At 52.0% G+C, this 19,428-nt stretch overlaps 1 protein-coding gene and 1 non-coding gene across 2 annotated transcripts; one reads left to right on the top strand and one right to left on the bottom strand.

Moving 5' to 3' along the window:
• The first annotated feature begins 1,452 nt into the window (after nt 1-1,452).
• ZNF311 (zinc finger protein 311) lies at nt 1,453-10,144 on the top strand. Its single transcript, XM_032847836.1, has 6 exons — nt 1,453-1,691; nt 2,029-2,107; nt 5,440-5,516; nt 5,782-5,932; nt 6,271-6,375; nt 8,637-10,144. Exons 1-6 carry the CDS (start codon nt 1,683-1,685, stop codon nt 10,142-10,144), a joined length of 1,929 nt encoding a protein of 642 aa, XP_032703727.1. The 5' UTR covers nt 1,453-1,682.
• An 8,801-nt stretch (nt 10,145-18,945) lies between these two features.
• On the bottom strand, nt 18,946-19,027 carry TRNAL-AAG. Its single transcript has one exon. It is a non-coding gene; the product is annotated as a tRNA-Leu (tRNA).
• Nucleotides 19,028-19,428: the final 401 nt, after the last annotated feature.

Here is a 19,428-nt window from a genome sequence, read left to right as displayed (position 1 = left end):
AACTTCTGAGAAAGAGCATTGCGTCATTTACCTCGTGCTTTTGGCTCATATTTAAAGTGAGTTTTTTCTTGTATTTACGTCAAAAAACCCCCGCGCGCCGCAGCGGGAAGGCGAGCCCGCGCTACAACGGGTCGCGGCGCTGACGCACGCACGCTGCGACCCCGCGCCCCTCGCGCCTTCAGACAATCGCGCGAACTCCCGGGACCAGCGCGCGAGAGAGCCCGGAGGAATTTCCGGGGAGGCCCGGACCAGCGAGGGGCCGCATTTCCTAGAAAGCCACCGGAAGTGGGTGGTGGAGGACTGGGAAGCGGCGCAGGCGCAGAGGTGCCCGGTTGCTGGTTGCTTGGGAGTGGACGGGCGGGAAGGCCTGCACCTGCAGCCGGTGTGAGACGGGCGCTCAGCCGCGGGCTCCCGAGCGGCCAGCCGGCACCGCAAGGTCTTCCGCGGGAGGGGCAGGCTCCGCGGCGGGGTCGCCCTGCAAACCGGGCTCTCCCGCAGGTGCTCCGGCCCGCTCCCGCTCTTCTTGCTCCCAGCGGCCCCTCCCTTCTTTTATCCCGTCGACTGTCCTCCCCGGCGTCCGCGCCTGCGCTCATTCCTTGAGCTGCTGGTGCAGGTGCTGTTTGGGGCGTTGCAAGCACAGCCGTGCACACAGTGGCCAGAACTCCCTGCCCTCCAGAGCCTAGGAGCCTAGAGTTAGGGAGGGACCGACCAGACGTAACAGACGCGGGACTAGAGTAATTTACCGTGTCGGGAAGTGGGCGAGCGCTGTTGGAAAAAAGAGGAAAGGTAAAGCCAGGTAAGGCGTCTGGGTTGGAAAGAGAGCAGGTGGCGACCTTATTAGGGCACCTAGAGTCTATCTCGGGAAGAAGACAGACAGGCAAGCACTGGGAAGCCAGACCATTTGCCGTGAGGATTGCCTGAGGTGCAGGAACAGCTGGTGCAAAGGCCCGAAACTGGAAGCCAAGGGTCTGTGTGCGTGAGGTCGGTTGAACGAGGAGACTAGTAGGAGCGGTACTCGGCCCATCCACCTAGACGTGTATGCCCCTGGGAGACCAGCTTTATTCTGAATAAGCGGCAGAGATGGCCAGAAGGAATGGGCGCATTTATACAGCTTTGTACACCACCGCTTTTAGTAAACTGGAGACTGGGAGGCTTTAAACGGAGATGAAATAATCCAGCTTAGTTTTAAGCCTACCCGTCCAACCGTTGTGTTGAGAAGAGGCAGAAGGGAAGGACAGACGTAGGGAGACCAGCTAGGAAGAATGGAGAGCAAGGCGGCGGATGGCGGCCTGGACCAGGATGGTAGCTGTGGAGGTTCTGTTCCAGATACGTACCATTTTCAGTTTGTCTTCCTGGGCTCCCTCTTCCACAGATAATCCCCAGCCACTCCTCCCTGTGTTTGCGGGCCTCTCTTTTCCTTTTCGTGGAATATTCGGAAGACAAGGGGTAAGACCACAGCTAGCTCAGTGCTGCTCAGAAACCCCAAATCCAGGGCACTGTGTGACACATCAGGCCAAATACCAGCTGGCCTGTAGGTCAGCAGGGGCCCTTTGGCTGGCATCTCCCAGGCCACTTCCAGACTTGTCTGGGCAAAGCCAGAACTGACTCTGGGATTTTGACCCAAACAGCAGGGAAGAATCTGGACTGTAGTGGAAGACTGTAAAGAAAGCTGGGTAAAAAAGATGCAGGAGGTAAGGAAAGGAGGGTCTGCGACACTTCTCCAGGAGGAGGAAGGAGAAGCGAGTACAGAAAAGGAAAGCAGTGGGGGACGTGGTGGAAGTTTCCTGCTTCAAAATATTTTTGCTGGACGGCCTTGTGACCGTGAAAGCTTCCCAGTGATAGAGAGGAATTGGAAGTCTTCTCTGTTTTTTCATAAAGTGTATCAGGGACTGAGTCCCTGAATTTCTCTCCCCGTCCCCTGCCCGGAATGTCTGGGAGTTGATTTCCACAGACAAAGCTTCATAGTTGCTTAGAGCTTGTTTTCCCCCCATCCATAACTTCCCTGAGTTTTTCTGTGCTTCGTAATAGGTGATGGTGTCACATGAGAGTCCAGGCCCTCCACGCCAGCTGCCTGGGACCCCTGATGCTGAGCTCCTTCAGGAAAGAGGTGAGGCACACAGGGTATTGTGCCAGGAGGACGGCAGCTGAAAACAGCTGGCACGCGGCATGGGCAGTGGGTGGGGGCAGGAAGGACATGCTTCCTGGAGCCTGGAAATCCACTCATTACTGAGCATTTACTGAATGTCTTCTGTTATTTCTATGAGGCTTGGATCAGTATTGAGAGGAACTATATTCAGTTTCTGCCCTCATCCTACATCCAATTTGGAAAAAATCAGAATCATAAGAAAAGATCCTACAAAGCAACTTATCAAAGAATTGTATTCCTTATTATATATACTTAACGACATGTATAACTTGACATGTATGATAAATAACTTACATATATGTACATGAAACGTATGGTATCATTCGGTAACTTCTACCCCACCAGTTTTACCAACGTGTCCATGTTGAGCGTATATAATTTTACTTCTGTAGACCTTTTTGGAACCTTGAGATTTTAAAAGTATAGAATGAGTCCCTGAGAAACAAGATAAAACAGCGGCAAAGAAGGAGCAAAGGTTTTGTCGTGAAGCTTTTGGAAAAATAAAGGAAGATGGGAAAATGTGAGGCTGGGCTTTAGAGGTGCTGAGTGGTGACGTGTGAAAAGCAAAGTGGTCTAGACTGTGGAGAAGTGGCTGATGGAGGTAAAACCCAGGAGACGACATTCAGCAGTTCTGGAGTCCCAGTCAGACCCTAAAAGGCACAGACTTTTGGGCAGAGGACTAGGCACTTGGGCACCCCAAAAGTAGGCTTTTAGTATGTATTATCTACAAAGAAGAAAAGTATATTATTGGAACTTCCAGAGGAGAAATCCTGAAATTTCCACTGTATAAGGAATCATAAATGAAAATTAAAAATACAGAACATCTTCGATATAAATTTAGGTAGAAGATAATCAACATTGCTTAACTTGGGTGTTATTTCTTTTTTAAAATATAAAATTATACACACTTCTTATGGTTCACATCAGACCTGAGTCTCCCGGTCCTCCTTTTTCATAAGACCTTAAATTTTCTTCCTAGTGGGGATTGTGAGGACCATAAAGTTCACAGTCATCTGACATAAAATATAAGTGGATGAATGTCATCCTAGATTATATCCATACACTGTTTTAACAAATAGTTACCAACTGAATGTTTGTGTCCCTCAAAATTCACGTGTTGAAGACCTACCCCCGCATTGTGATATTTAGAGGTGGGGCCTTTGGGAAGTAATTTGGTCGAGAGAAAGACATAAGGGTGGGGCCACATGAAGAAATTAGTGTCCTTATTAGAGGAGGAGACCAGAACTCCCGTGGGGTCCCCCAGGTGAGGACAGAAGGATGGCAAGCCAGGCAGAGCCCGTGCCGGCTCCTGGATCTCAGGCTTGCAGCCTCCAGAACCGTGAGCAGTAGGTTTCCGGTATGTAAGCCACGCATTCTGGGGTATTTTGTTATGGTGGCCTAAGTTGGCACAGGTAGTTTCATGCCATTTGAGCACATAGCCTGTCTCCCAAGTTCGTGTTTAACTTGAGGGCAGAACTGACCTTTCAAAATCTGAAGCTAAAGAACAAAGCCTAAGAATCACTGTAGTGAGCAGGGATTGAGGAGGGACAAACAATGACCATGTAACGGTGTAGAGTTTCAGGTTTTTTTTTTTTTTAAGATTTTATTTATTTGACAGAGATCACAAGTAGGCAGAGAGGCAGGCAGAGGGGGAGGGGGAAGATCCCAGGACCCTGAGACCATGACCTAAGCGGAAGGCAGAGGCTTTAACCCACTGAGCCACCCAGGCGCCCCTAGAGTTTCAGTTTTGCAGGATGAAGAAGCTCTCGAGATTATACAAGACAGTGAGTGTTGTCAAAGCTGCTCAACTGTACACTTAAAAATGGTTAATGTGGTAAATTTTGTTACATTTTTTCCCCACAATTCAAAAAAATTCTTAGTGTGATAAGCACTTAAAAAAAAAAGAAGAACCACTGAGCGTTCACAAAACTCCCAGTCTGTGAAGGGGGTATGGTAGAAATGCTGCTGCGATATATATCCGGAGGGGAGTCTGGGTTAAATAGGGATGTGCTTTGTCAAAGCTCATCCAGTGGGATGAGCTTTTTTGTTTATTTTACTGTAGGAACTTTCTCCTCAACAGGAAGGTAAACAGATACCGAACTCTTGTTCATGGTACGTGCCATAAAGCGTTTCAGTATGCTGATATCTTCAGTTACTTTGAAATGCAGCAAAAAAGAAAGTGGGCTAATAGAGGGCTAGTTAGATGGACAGATGTGTGACCGAGCACAAGCACGCACTCCGAACGTTTAGGTGAGTGTGTGGCTGCTTACTAAACGATTCTTTCAGCTTTTCTCTATACTTGAAAATGTTCGTGACAAAATGTGGATCGAAAAAAATAAATACAGTTGGAGGGTTTCTGTTTTTGATGCCACAAGGAGCGGAGCAGAACAAGCTGTGCGCAGGCCTGGCAGGTGTGGGACGGTGTGCGACCAGGAATTACAGAGCGAGTGACGAGGGGACCCACACGGACTAAAACAGCCCAGGTCTTGGTCAAAAGCTGAGAATTGCCTAAACCGAAGAAGAACTGTGGGAAGTTTCTCTGGGAAAAAAACCAGTTTGCTCCCAAATTGAAGTTTTGGTAAAACTGGAATGAAATTTGGGGGACCTAAGGCCACAGGGTAATCCTTGGGTCTCACCAGCTGGTGACTAACCCCACTGTAATCTTCCGACCCGGATTTGGGATGTGCCGATGAACGCTCTGGAAGACTTGGTTGCCGCCAACACCGAAGCCGCGGAAAGGCCGAGGTGGCCCCCAGGAAGGAATGAGGCCTGGCAGTAGGCTGCACCGCAGTGCTGTGGGCGGGAGGGCTTATGCTCGGGGATTACTAGGACAGATTCCGGATCGCAAGGGGAAGGTGGTGTTCTCTAAGAAACTAACTGGAGGTAGAGCAGCCATTAAGTTAGTGAAAGGAATAAGATTCGGGCCTGCCCCCGGTGGGTGCGTCCGCTCCACACCTTCCTCTTTTCTGCTCCCCCGCCCCGTCCGCGCCCCAGGTCTCTCCAAGAAGTGACTGGAACGTTCGAATACTAGAAGAGAGGTTATCGCACGAGCCGGGAGTCAGTGATGTGGGCTCGGGGAGGGGCGAGGCCATCTAGGAAACGCGCACGAGGTGAGGGAGGGCGCTGGCTATGCGCCCGACTTAGTGCCACCGCCCGCTGCCCAACACCGAGCCGAGGCTGGAGAAGTAGAGCGGAAAACGGAGCTTGAGAAGCTTCTACGTCGGGGAAGACGGGAGGAAAGCGGAGGTTTCGGTAATACTGTGCCGCGTTGATCCGCCTCCTTTCTCTCTCAGCCCCGCCGGCGCCGCAGCACCGCGCGTCTGCCCCGGAGGGAGGCCGAGCAGCCCCGCCAGGAGCGAAGAGCGCGGGGGTGAGCCGCAGCCCTCCCCGCCCTCCCCACCTCCTGACAGCGCAGCCCCACCCGCTTCTCTCGTCCCCCGGCCCCCGTGCAGGGCTGCCCCGCAGAGGAGCATCCACGGGGTGACGCGCCCTTCCCTCTGGTTCCCCTGCCCTTTGTGGCCACTCCTCTCACCTCGGCCCCGGTGCACACACAGGCACCGGCTCTCGTTTCTGCGAACCTTCTCCAGCAAGGCCTCCCGCGCCCGCGTCTAAGCGCACCGCGGGGTTTCCTGCAGGATCGCGGGCGAGCGCGGCCTCGGGACTCGGTGACGTTTGAGGACGTGGCCGTGCGCTTCAGCGGCGGAGAGTGGCAGCGTCTGACCCGCGCTCAGCGGCGCCTCTACGCGGCCGTCATGCTGGACAACTACGGGCTCGTGGTCTCGCTCGGTAAGGACGTCCCCGCGGGGCTCGGCGCCGTCTCCTCTCCTCTCCCTTCAGTTGCGTTGTTGGGCGACGCCTGCCGGGCCCCCTGACCCGCCTCTGCCACCGAGCAAGACAGTTGCCAGGGCAGGGGCTGTTCCCCGGGGTCTCCCCCTCCGCCTTCTAAGAACGACTCTTCTGTGAGCATCCGTATACGTGTCTCCGTGTGACCAGACCCCTGAGAACCCTCTCTCCACCCCAGTGGCCATTTCTTTCCTGTTTTCCTGCACGCGCAGAGGGGTCAAGGCTGGGCGCTAGGACCCTTGTCATGCCGCTCTGCGCACTCATTCCTTCTACACAACCAGGCTTCGCCGGCCCCAAGCCGCCTCTCATCTCCTGTCTGGAGCGGGGCGCCGAGCCCCGCGTTCGCGATCTGCAGGACTGGGGGCTCCTGAGCTGCTCCTTCCCAGGTGAGTGAGGGAGGCACTCCAGCCTCCTGCTGGGTGCCCTGGGGACGATGGTCAGACGATGTTCTTGGTGCTGGGTCATCCGTCCCCACCTGCCCAGGCACCCAACACAGAGGAGACGAACAGCCGCACAACTATTCAAGCAGTTACTCTGTCGTCATCTAATTGCCTCTTGGCGCCTATCTAAAGGCTGAGCTGTTTGGCCCCAGAAACAGCTTAGCGAATTCATCTCCCTGCTGGGTATCAGTCACCCCAGTCCTCAGGGAACGCTGCTTTTCTGCCCTGAGTTTTTGCTCAGAACCTTACCCACATTGAGCCTCGGGCCTCTGACCCTTTGCCCTTCTCTGTTCCCTCACCAGCCCCAGCTCTTAGCTCCACAGCAGGTGCCGGCTGCATGGACGCAGCTCACTTCTCCCCTCTCCTGGCCAGCACCCTCGTTTCTAACCCCTGGTGTTTACTAGATAGCACATTGCCCTCTGGAGTCTCTCCCCGCAGCCCGTCTCCACGGAGCCCTCCCTGTTTCTGTACTTGGGTCTACCTCTTTCTCACGTTGCCTCTCACGCTCCCTGACCTGCTTACCTGGTCAGCTGTGAAACAGGTACCAGCTCCTCATTCAAACTGTTTCCCTACTCCTCCTTCAAAAAAGCGTCCCATATTTGTAGACCAACCCAACTGCCCTATCACAATAACTGCTCTTCTTTTCTCCTCTCTCCTACCATCCTACAAACATTTATTGAGCAACTACTGTATACCAGGCACTAGATGAGGAACTAGAGATGGCGGCAATGTTATAGCCTAGTAGGGAAGGCAGGTAGTGAGTGATGGCACAGCACAGAATAGTGAGAGTCACAGATATGTACCTGGGACATGGAACACAGAAGAGAAGCATCTATCCCTGACCTGGGATCCAATGACCGTGGAAGGAAGGACTGTGAACTAAGTGTGCTGCATAAGTGAGATGGTTTAGCGGAAGAAGGGGAGAGACATTCTGGGAATGTGGGCAAGTGTTGAGGAGGAAGAACATGAAGTGTAGCTGCGTGACCAGAGCAGAGGGCCCCGGGGGGCCAGGGTGGGGAGCCATGATTCGGAGGGGTGTTTGTAAACTGCAGGCTTTGAACTTCATCCTGACGGTCGCAGCTGACACTGCTGAAGCATGCACGTCCGTGTGGCAATGCTCCACACACATGAGCTTCGGTACCGATCCCGTCTCACAGATGAGCCGCTGAGGCCCAGGGTCATGCAGTCGTCCTCCCAGGTTGCACAGCCAGTCGAGGTCAGAGCTAGGATTTCAGCCCGGAGGGCCCACTCCAGAGCTGGGACTCGCCTGCATGCTGGTTATTGTGCAGTGCCACTGAGATACTTAAGCTGAGGCACGGCATGAGAGGATTTGATTTTTAGAAAGAAAAATCTAGAAGCAGAGTAGAGCATAGATTCAAAGGGAGCCAGGTTAAAGGACACTTAAAGGGCGTGGGGTGGCAGTTAGGGAGTGAGAATGCCCTGAGGAGAAATAGAGAGGAAGGGGTAGAGCTGAGATTAAGAGATTTAAACTATGGTTGCCGGCAGTAGAAATTAACTCAAGCTAACGTGAGCAAAACAATGAGAATTTATTATTCGGGATGTCCTGGAAGCTAAGAGCAGGGGGACATCAGGCCCCTTGCCCCACTGTCCCCTCTGCCTCTCGGTAGGCCTGCGTCCCTCCTTCCTGGGAGACTGTCCCGCTGGCTGCTGGGCTACTAGGGGCTAAGGCAGAATGTTCCCTCCCCTGAGTCGAGCGCCATCCCCCCAGCACTGGCTGTTGTCAGAGCCTGGGTCCAGAGTCTAAGCAGAGAGAACCTGGCCTGGTTGGGGGAGGGACAGCCAAGACTAGATGTACCCTGCACCCCGGTGGGCAGAGCTACACTGCAGAGCATGGCAGACGGGTTCCTGGGGTGCTAGGCCGCAGGCTGTGTCCCAGGTAGAATTTGTGAAAGGTCAGCTGAGCAAATCTGAGGGAGGGAAAGGGTTGGGTGTGACTCAGTCTCCTGACCCGGGTGACCAGGCATATGAATTGGCCATTCACTACACCGGGAGAGTCTCGAGAACATGCAGGTTGCCAGGGGCTTCTGTAAAGTCTTCAGAGTCCAAGCTATCCTGGTACTTCTCACTATGCCAAGCTGCCCCGGCCTTTGGCCACGACGTAGGGCTCTTCCAGCCTGGGAAAGTCACGTACTCTTCCAAGGGCTTCACCCTTTCCCCTCCCCGATCTGCCGTGTTTATTTCCTTAGTGTCAGCGGACTGGACCAGGCCCAGGACTGAGAGGGCAAGTTCAGAGCAGGAGGTGTCTGAGGGTGGGGAAGTCGGCGGTGTCCTGTCCGGGCACCCTGAGGCTGGAGGAGCTTGTGTCCAGGATGTCAAGTCGGAGAATGCACGGCACCCGGCCGGGGTGGAGACACTGGGAGAGGAGAAGGGGACCCTCGAGGAAGGAAGGGCCTGGGCGGTGCTCGCCAACAACTTGGGCGCAGACTCCAAGTGCACCCCGCGCACCCGAGCCCTGACCGCACGGAGCCCCCGCCCTGGTGCAGCGCGCGGCCATACCTTCCCGCTTCTCCACGGGCGCGTCCGTGCTGGCGAGAAGCCCCACGCGTGTCACGAGTGCGGGAAAGCGTTCAAGACCAGAAAGCAGCTGCGTGTGCACCGCGTCACGCACACGGGGGAGAAGCCCTTCCGCTGCGCGCAGTGCGGGAAGGACTTCAGCAGCCCGTCGGCGCTCTGCCGGCACCGCAAGGCGCACGGTGGGGAGAGGCCGCACGGCTGCGGCGCGTGCGGAAAGGCCTTCGGCAGCGCAAGCCGGCTGCGGCGGCACCAGCGGGTCCACAGCGGCGAGCGGCCGCACGAGTGCGCGGTGTGCGGCAAGGCCTTCCGCTTCCGGCACTGCCTCACCCTGCACGGCCGCACGCACACCGGGGAGCGGCCGTACGCGTGCGGGCAGTGCGGCAGGGCCTTCCGCGGCAGCTCGGACCTCGCCAAGCACGGCCGGATCCACAGCGGCGAGCGGCCATACCCGTGCCGCGCGTGCGGGAGGGCCTTCCGCCGGAGCTCCGACCTGCGCAAGCACGCGCGGACGCACGCGCGGGAGCCGGCCGCGGGCTGCCCACAGTGCGGCGGCAGCGCGGGACCGCGCCGCCCCCTGACGGCCCACGCCCCCGAGAAGCCCTACCCGTGTGGGCGGTGCAGCCGCGCCTGCCGCCCCCAGAGCCGGCGCGGGGCCCCTGAGCGCGCGAGTCGCGGCGAGAAGCCGCACCCGTGCGCACACTGCGGCAAGGCCTTCCACGATCGGCACGGCCTGGCCGTGCACCAGCGGCTGCACACCGGCGAGAAGCCGTTCGCCTGCCCCGAATGCGGGAGGGCCTTTCGCGGGAAGTCCAACCTGACCAACCACCGGAGGATCCACACCGGCGAGAAGCCGTACGCGTGCGAGGCGTGCGGGAAGGCCTTCCACCACCGCTCGGGCCTGACGCAGCACCGCCGGATCCACAGCGGGGAGAAGCCCTACCCCTGCCGCGAGTGCGGCGCCGCCTTCCGCCAGCGCGCAGCCCTGGTTGGGCACCAGCGGGTGCACACGGGGGAGAAGCCCTACGCGTGCGAGCAGTGCGGGAAAGCCTTCAGGGTGAGCGCGAACCTCACGGGACACAAGAAGAGACGACATCGAGGATGGCGAGGCCACGCGTATGGGGAGGGTGGGAAGGCCCCCTTCCCCGGGACCTGTCCGACCTCCTCCGTAGGCGGGGTTTGACCCGCAGCCCCTGCGGATGCCATCTGTGTTGGCGCTTTCCGTTCTCCTTCCGCCCTGGAGCCTGGTTCTTCCCGGTTTGCTGCCCCCCACTGAGCTCCCCGGAGCCTGACCGCCCTGGGGAGTGTTGGGGCGAGCACCTGCACTGCCAATGGGGAATGCCAGTCAGTAATGCTACCAGGTATCTCCTAGCCTCGGAGCACGCCAGCCACTCTTCTAAGGGCTCTGCAGTGCCAACTCGTTGACTGCATAAGACATCCCTACAGGATGGGGATATTAGGGCATAAAAAGATGAAACCTGCTCAGGATCACTTAGCTACTAAGTTCTGCACAACCCCCCCACCACCACCACCGCCCTGCCAGGCTCCGGCCTGCACCCCTCCAAGACGCCTGCAACGCATCTCTTAGATGTGAGGCTACAGCTCAGTTCATCACGGAGCACGTTTTAGTTCATAAGATATTGATCAATTTTAGCAAGGTTTTGGTTTTGTTTTGACTTAAAGACTGATGGTACTTTTCCATGTGGGCTCAGAATTGCTGAGACCGGGATGGGAAAGGAAGACAGGACGGGGCAAATTTAGAAATCATAGATAAGTGGGATCTAGCTATGCGCTGCTCCAGTAACAGTTTACATATGGAAAGACCATGAAGCCCATCTCACTTTGTTATAAATACATCAAAATGTCAATGTGTTGATTTCTTAAAATTTGCTGTATTTATTTGCATGACATATGAAATGCTCTTTAAAATGTATGAGAAATTTGCATCTATCTTTCCAAGTCTTTCAGTATCTCTTAACAGACACCCTTTCTCTTTCAAACGTTATGTATTTTTTACAGACAGAATTAAAATAAATAACCACAACCAACAAGGCTGTTAATTAGACATTGAAAATCCCAGGGGCACCTGGGTGGCTCAGTTGGTTAAGTGTCAGACTCTTGATTTCAGCTCAGATCACGATCCCAGGGTTGTGAGATTGAGTTCCCCACTTGGTGGAGAGTCTACTGGAGATCCTCCCTCTCTCTCCTCCTCCTCCTCTCTCCTTCCCTCCCTCCGTCTCTTAAAAAAAAAAAAAAAATTAGAGATTCTTAACCTCATCACCTTAATGCAAAATCTGAGAAATATGTCACTCTGAACATTGATACAATGAGACTGTTTCCACTTTACCTTCACAACGGAAGTAGGGAATGCACACGTCACTCAGTTTTCAGAAGTGGAATAAGATCCAGGTTTCAGATTTTGAACCCCCCGTGAGCAGAGATGTGTTCTACAGCTTCTACACGTGGTGCAGTTGGGTGTTCTGCCATCCCCACAGAGCGAGTTTCACTCACTGCCCACAAAACAGTCTTCCGAAATTTTCAAGACAAATCAAGCACTTCTTTTTCCACAAGGCAAAATACCTGAAATTTCTTTAATGCTTTCTCACTGTTTATTTTAAAATGTTCAGAAAATGGCTGAAGATTCCCGGAGCTGAAGCTAGGTGTCTGGGGTTTCTCGCTGCAGACCAGAGAGCCCGCTGGCAGTCTCCCTGGTGGGTGTCTGGATCACAGCAGTGTTCTAGGAAGACAGTGGCCAAATGGAAGACGGGTTTGTGAGGGTCATGTCTCGAAGTCTTGGCCTTTCCTTCTGTTCCCTTGGCCTACTGTCTGTCCTCACAGGGCGCTGACCTGGTTAATTACCACAGCTTTAAAATCTCTAAGTCCCATTTCTTTTTCTTCAAGACCGAGTTGACTGTTCTTGGTCAAGACTGTATGTGTCCGTGCAGGGGAAGACTTGGTGTTATAAAGATATCAGTTCTTCCCAGAATTGATCAATAGCTTCATTGCAACCTGAGTAAAAATTCCCCAGAGCGCATTTTTGTGGACAATGACAAACTGACGCTAAAATTTCCTAGCCAAGACCTACAAAAGGCAACCTTTTATCCGTCTATGAGTAAACTTTGGCTAATATTTGTACCTTCAGGCTAAGAAAGGATTTCTCAAGACATCAAAAATTGTTAATTTTAAAGAAAATTTTCTGATAAATACAGCTAGATTAAAATGAATTTCTTTAATCAAATTCACCACAAAAAAAAAGGGAAAATACAATTTTCTCATGACTTGAAAAAAGATATTTTGAACACACACACTTGGCAAATAATTTTCATCTAGAATATTTTAGGTTGCGGGCGCCTGGCTGGCTCAGTTGATTACATGGCCCTGGATTTCACCTCAGGTCATGATCTTGGGGTTGGGAGAGCCACTCCTGCATCAGCCATTGAGCTGAGCATGGTGCTTAAGATTCTCTCTCTCCCTCTGCCTCTGCCCCTCCCTCCCCACTTCACAGTCTCTCAAAAATAAGTAAATAAATATTTTAGGTTGAGTCTCATGAATCGCTGTATCTAAAGGTTGGATCGTGGCAGTTTAATATGATTTGACCTTATATAAAAATTCCTTTAGGGGCACCTGGGTGGCTCGTGGGTTAAGCCTCTGCCTTCAGCTCAGGTCATGGTCTCAGGGTCCTGGGATCAAGTCCCACATCGGGCTCTCTGCTCAGCAGGGAGCCTGCTTCCCCCCCACCCCACCCCACCCCACCCCTGCCCGTCCCCTCCCTGCCTGCCTCTCTGCCTACTTGTGATCTGTTTGTCAAAGAAATAAATAAAATCTTCAAAAAAAAAAAAAAATTCCTTTAAATCAATAAGCAAAAGACAACCCCCAAAAAGTCAGAAAGTGTGAATAAGTACTTCACAGAAAATTTAAAAACAGCAATGACTAAACACAGAAAGGAGTCCAGCGTCCATAATAAGGAACTCGGCACAGTGACAGCGTGAGACTCCTGCTAGACTAAGAAACGAAAACAACGGGCCTCGCCAAGTGTTGGCCTGGACGTGAAGTTGCCGTATGTCCGGCTGAGGCTGTGAACTCGTGCAGCCGCTTTGGAAAACGAACGGATGCTGTCGCATAAACCCGACCCTTCCCCTACCACCTTACAGATCCGTCCCTCGGGACGCGGCCCGAGACACGCTCGCGCGCTCGCACTCACAGCCAGTACAAGGGCTTCCACGGAACTGTCGCTCATCATCGCAAAACCTAGCAACAACCCAGCAACAACCCAGATGTTCAGCAACACTAAGTAGAAAAACATATTCTGCCATATTGAAACCATGGATGCCTTACGGAAACAAACGTGAACGACCTAATCGCGTTATCCACACAGAAACGTGAGTTGAGAGTGGACAGTTCGAATGGGAAGAGCAAGGCTCGGGAGACAACATACAGTTTGGTGCCCTTTGTATGAAGTTCAGAAGTGAGGAAGGCAAAGTCATACATTGACTGGAGAGCTACTCATAAGTGCATTATTTGTGTATGTAAAGGAACGATAAACACAGAATTTAGCATAGGGGTTACCTCTGAATAGGAGTCACAGTGATGGGATAGGAGAGAGGCACATAAGTTGATGCAAATGTCTTAGTAATATTCTAGTCCAGACCTGTCCAATAGAAACGTAATGCCAGCCACAAACGTAATTTAAAAGGTCCTCATTAAAAGAATGAAAAGAAATTAATTTTAGTAGTGTATTTCAAAGTGGCCCACTATGTTTGAACTATCATTTCAATATACAGTCAAAAACATATTAATGAAGTATTGTATTTTTTGCTGTATTCTACATTTACAGCTACATTTTCATTAGAAATACTATACTTAGGTCTGTACTTGGATTTCATAAAGCTTACAGTTGAAAAAATAAATTCACAAATCAAGTTGTCCCAAACATACTAAGAAGTTTTCTGATAGGCTGCTGGGGGCTGGAGGGAGGGCTGGAGTGGCTGGAGAATGGACACTGGGGAGGGTGTGTGCTATGGTGAGTGCTGTGAATTGTGTAAGACTGATGATTCACAGACCTGTACCCCTGAAGCAAATACATTATATGTTACCAAAAAAATAAATAAAAAGGGAAGTTTTGCAGTAACAGAATGCAGAATGCTCTTTTTAAATTTAAATTTTAAATAGAATTAAAAATTCACTTCCTCACTCACGTGAGTGCCGACTCACCACCTGGAGCTCGTGGGTACCGTACTGGACAGTGCAGCTCTACATTTTGAGTGATCTGTTCAAAAGTGCTCGTTTTGATATTGTGCTTCAAAATGTTTACACTTGCATATCTTCTCAAAAATATAAAATAAAAGGGAAACAAAAAAAAATCTAGCGAAGGAATCCCATTTAGCAGAAGTTCCAAAACAATGAAATGAACAAAAGACACAGGAAATTATCTAATCGTGTAAGAAAATCCGTTCCTACAGGGAAAGGCCTGCCAAGCACATGGTTCAATGAATGGCAAAACATCTGCACAAGATACTGTGGATAAAAGAAAGACGTCAGAGTTTCCAGGCAGGGAAAAGAAAAGTCAAAGATAAAGGACAAGAAAATAAATTACCATTGGAATAATCAAGAAGAGCACCTGAAGATGACAGACAGCAGAGTAATGCCTTCAAAATCCTAAGGGAGAGGCGCCTGGGTGGCTCAGTGGGTTAAGCCTCTTCCTTCAGCTCAGGTCATGATCTCAGGGTCCTGGGATCGAACCTGCATCAGGCTCTCTGCTCAGCAGGGAGCCTGCTTCCCCCTCTCTCTCTGCCTGCCTCTCTGCCTACTTGTGATCTCTCTGTCAAATAAATAAATAAAATCTTAAAAAAAAAAATCCTAAGGGAAACAATTTTAACTTAGATTTCTATAATCAAATGATTAATCAATTGTTAGGTAAAATAAAGATATTTTAAAGACATGAAAGGTCTCAAAAATTTTATCTCACATGTTTTTATCTTATCATAAACTCCACTCAAGCAAATCAGTGAAATCAAGAATTTAAAAAAAGAGAGATGGGACCCAAGAAGCAGACTTTACAGCAAAAGGAAGGAGGCGTCAAAGGCAAACCCCCAGTTCTGTGCAGTGGATCTGGACGAACATGATGGAGAAGCAGTCTGGGAGGAAGATCTCCAGGGAAAAATAACACCTGATGCACTGACCAGATAGAAAAGAGCATTTAGGAGTTTCACTGTTATTTTGAAGGATTAGGGAATAATATCAAGACTGACAGGAAACTAATCAAGTGACAAGATAAGGCAACCAGTAAATCCAATGTGCTCAAATTTTACAAAATAGAAAATATCAGGTAGTTCATCCATATCAACATAATTTCAGACATGTCTCAGCATGAGAAAATGCATTGTACCGGGAGGACAGAAGATGGAAATCAGTTGTGGGATAATGAGCACCAGAGGGCAACTCTCAGATTTCAAAGTGGAAAGCAAGGACAAGTGACTAAGAGAGCAAATAAGGAAATAACAATAGGAGTATGATTTTTTGGCTTTATGCAGTCTCCTATGCTGCCTCCCTTCCCAGCAGTGTAATTCCTAAATTCCAGTTGTAACTTACACGTAACTGGTAACAATTTAAACACCTTTCCTTTTCTCTGCCTGTTGACAACATGTGTCTATCAAGAACTGTGAATATTCTGATATTTCACTGTATTTATAAGGTAACTAATTAACCTGTCAGTTTCAAGGTGGCTCGTGGAACACAAGAGACTGCTGGGTCAGAGATGGAAGGCAAAAATTTACCTTACCATCTCAGGATTTTCATTGGGGCCTGACATGGGACATGGACAAGAGAAAACCATACAAACTTACTTCATGAAAGTTTTACATGACAAGTGAACCCTCAGAAGGAAACGAATATCCAGAAAAGTGGCAAAACTGAACTGCTTTTACATGAGGTTGAACAAAGGAGAGGCAATGGTGGACAAGTAAAACAGATGAGGAGGTTACAGGAAGAATTATTTTAACAAGATCGATACAGAATCCTTCCAGCTTTGACTTCCTACCCTGGATGTTGAGAAAATTACTTTCATTTTGGTACATAAGGAGGACATCTTCCACATAAGGGTTTTATCTCCTGCTTTCCAGAAGAAAAAGGAGAGGGTCAGAGCACCCTTCTTGCACTTGTATTGTTAAGTGCCTTTAGCTCGAAATAATTCTTATGCCAAAGTCACATATTCCGCCACCCTTCAGAGATAAAGGACATTTTATTCTCAGGTTAAGAGCAGGAGCCACATTATCAGCCTCCCTGCAGATGCCTCACAAGCACCCATTCCCACAAGGTGGCTCCAATGGGTCAGACGGATGCTGCACACGGAGGGGGCAGTGTCGCAGGACAGGAAGCCTGGACAAAGAGAGCTCAGAACCCCAGTCCTTCACACCAGACGAGACACCATCTCTGTCTTCCAAGGCTGTTCTTTATATGCATATCTTTGGAAGACAGTCCAGGACAAAGGACAGTTACGGACTCTGTGGAATAATAAGAAAGATGTATTTGGTCTTCGTCACCAGTTGCTGACATAGCTTCTATGTCTCTTGGAATTTCCTGCATGCCGGCAGCGTCTTTTATTCTAACAAGGCCATGCGGGGTAGATTCCTAGACACTTTCAGAACGAGTCTAGTAGCTGAAAGACCAAGTCATAGTTAGAAGCCTAGAACCTCCAGCCACCACCTCCTTCCCCAACCTTCCCAGGAGGGGAGAAGGGCTGGGGATTACAACCTGTCATGCCTACACGATAAAACTGTCCATTAAAAAAAATAATAATAATAACCTAAGTGACAGAATTAGGAGAGCCTCAGAAATGTTGAAGGCATGGTGGTGCTGGGAAGGTGGCCCAGCTGTGGTGGACACGGAAGCTCCGGAACTCCCAACCCCTGCCTAGCTTGCCCTGGGCCTCTCATCCAATGCGAGGAGGGGGGGTCTTTGGAACCCCGGATTTGTAGCTGCTCACTCAGAAGTAAGGGAAATCTCGGACTTGTAAATGCCATCTAACGTGAGCTGCAGTTGGAGTGTCCAGCTGGTTCAGTCCTACAGCCTGTGCCTCTTCATCCTGGGTTATAAGTTTGAGCCCCACCTTGGATGTAGAGATTACTTAAGAAGTAAAAATCTTAAAAAAAAAAATAAAGTGGCATACAGTCTTGTGTGATTTGTTGGTGTCTGCAGAGAATCAGAGAATTGGTTTTGGTGAGTGAAATGATAAGGATCCCCACCACGCACGCAGAAACGGACTCGGTGAAGACCTGCCGGCCATCGCACCAGTAGTAACTGATGAGAGAGCAGGAGGCTGGCTGAGGACAAAGCAAAAGCTGGCACCTTGCACCCCCTCTCCACCCGATCCCCTCAGTAATATGTGTGACATTCCTCAGGCACCCCTGGCTGCCCTAAAAGAAAAACAAATAGTTAACTTGCAGAGATCACAGTCCTGCAAGGCAGGAGTCTCCCTTGGTTTACAAATGTCCTTGAGATTTACAACAAAGAAGTTACCTTATCAATAGCCCAATTTCCAGAGGCACATAACTCAGTTCCTCAAGCCCTAACATCACCCTCCCCTCCATAAACAAAACTAGAGGAGGCTGAGGTAGAAGGAAAAGTAAATAAAGTTAAATTTCTTCTAAACCTAAATCTCACTAACAAGGGCGCTTGATAGCACGATTATGACATTCCACCAGGAGACTCCCAATTGTCTTCATGTTAGTGCCTCATTAGAGGGAAAGCGGCCTTGGCTTGATAGTAACCAGGCCTTCAATATCCTGACAGTCTTCTTTACCCCATAGCCCTTCTGAACACCCCTTTGTCCTCACCCACCCAACTTCTGTGTATATAATCAGCCACTCCTCACATCCCCCGGGGAAGCATCTCCGCCTGCCCACGGGTCCTGTCCCCGTGCTCTAATAAACCACCATTTTGCACCAAAGATGTCTCAAGAATTCTTTCTTGGTCATCGGCTCCGGACCTCACCCCACCGAACCTTACCTAGGTTCTAGAACCTCATCAGTAACCACGTGGAACACGGGGCGCCGCCTTCTAGCCAGCATGCAGCCTGTGCTCTTCTGGAACTTCTCCATCCTCCTAAATCTGGAGCTTCGAAGTCCACACACAGAATGATCTTTTTTGGCAGAAATTATACCGTATTTGCACAATAACTTACCTAATGCTTATGAACTGCACTAGACTCTGAGCTTCATGGTGAGGGCGGGGTACTCCGAGCTCTCCTGCTCCATACCCCCTCCCTACCCCCCTCCCTATTCCCTCCCAACCCTCTCCCTATGCCTAACTGTAACGCTGGAGCTGGTAGGAGGGAGAGAGGGAGGCCAGGGAAGGCTTCCAGGAGGAAACAGCCTCAAAGCTAAGGACTGGAAAATGAGAAAGAGACGCCATGGGTGCATAAGGTCTGCTCGGGGCAGGGAGCCCCGCACCGACGGTCGCAGAGACGCGGCACGCAGGTGAGTGAAAGCAGAAAAGCAGCCGAGGATGAGAGAACCGGCGACAGACTTAGGCGCTGGAGTGCACCGGACGCTGGGGGGCCCCTGAGGCTGGGAGCGGCCCCCGACGCTAGAGAGCACCGAGGCTGGGGGCACCCCGAGTTCGGGGGCACCTGGCGCTGGGAGTTGGGGGGCACCCGAGGCCGGACGACACCCGAGGCTGGGGGGACCCGGCGCTGGGGGCGTCAGCGGTCCTGGGCCCATCACCGGCGCTTTCCCATCTGCAAGCGAGGCCGCGGCTGCAGGAAAATGAGCGACGTCGCGGGCGGCTCGGTCCGAGCGCGGAGAGGATGGCCGCCACCCGCAGTACAGGACCTCGTGCACGAAAGCACTTCTGGGCCGTGGGACTGCGCCCCCGCCTGTCCTCGCCGAACGTTCCAGGGCGGCCCTCCGGCCTCTGCGCAAACATTGGTCCCTGCAGGACAACTGACCGGAGGACGCGGCCGCCCGGGGCGCGAAGGAAAAAAGGTCTTGGCAGCGGTGGGATTCGAACCCACGCCCCCGAAGAGACTGGAGCCTTAATCCAGCGCCTTAGACCGCTCGGCCACGCTACCACTTCCGGTATGGGGCCTCCCTCTCGGCCCCCTAGAGACCGGAACAGCGCCCCTCCGGAATCCCGCTTCCGGACCCCCGGCCGGCTTCCGTCACCGCGCGCCGGGAGCTCCGCCCACCCGAGCCGCCGGGAGGCCGCGCGCAGTCCCTTCTGTCGTCACCGCGCAGGCCGTCAGCCGCACGCGCCGCGTCTCCTTTGCGCAGGCGCGGAGCTCCCCCAGCCCGACGCCGGGACGGGTCGCGGATGCTCGGACGCGGGCAGGCGCGGTGCGCGTTTTACGTCAAAACTAAGGTCGCGGTCGCTAGCTGCCGTCTCCGCTCGGCGCTTCACTGTCAGCAGTTCAGGGCGTGGAGCGAGCGGGCATTACGGTGAAGACCGGCCTTCCTCACAGGACCCCCGCAC

The sequence above is a fragment of the Lontra canadensis genome, unplaced genomic scaffold, assembly GCF_010015895.1.
Source record: "Lontra canadensis isolate GAN:19392208 unplaced genomic scaffold, GSC_riverotter_1.0 scaffold194, whole genome shotgun sequence".
In the NCBI taxonomy this organism is placed as follows: Eukaryota; Metazoa; Chordata; class Mammalia; order Carnivora; family Mustelidae; genus Lontra; species Lontra canadensis.
This window is presented reverse-complemented; position numbering and strand designations above follow the sequence as displayed.

Bases quoted from the DNA above. Each gene is read 5' to 3' on its own strand.
- ZNF311 (XM_032847836.1), top strand. The intron at 5,933-6,270 runs GTAAGGACGTCC...CTACACAACCAG, and splicing joins CGGGCTCGTGGTCTCGCTCG to GCTTCGCCGGCCCCAAGCCG. The intron at 6,376-8,636 runs GTGAGTGAGGGA...TTATTTCCTTAG, and splicing joins CCTGAGCTGCTCCTTCCCAG to TGTCAGCGGACTGGACCAGG.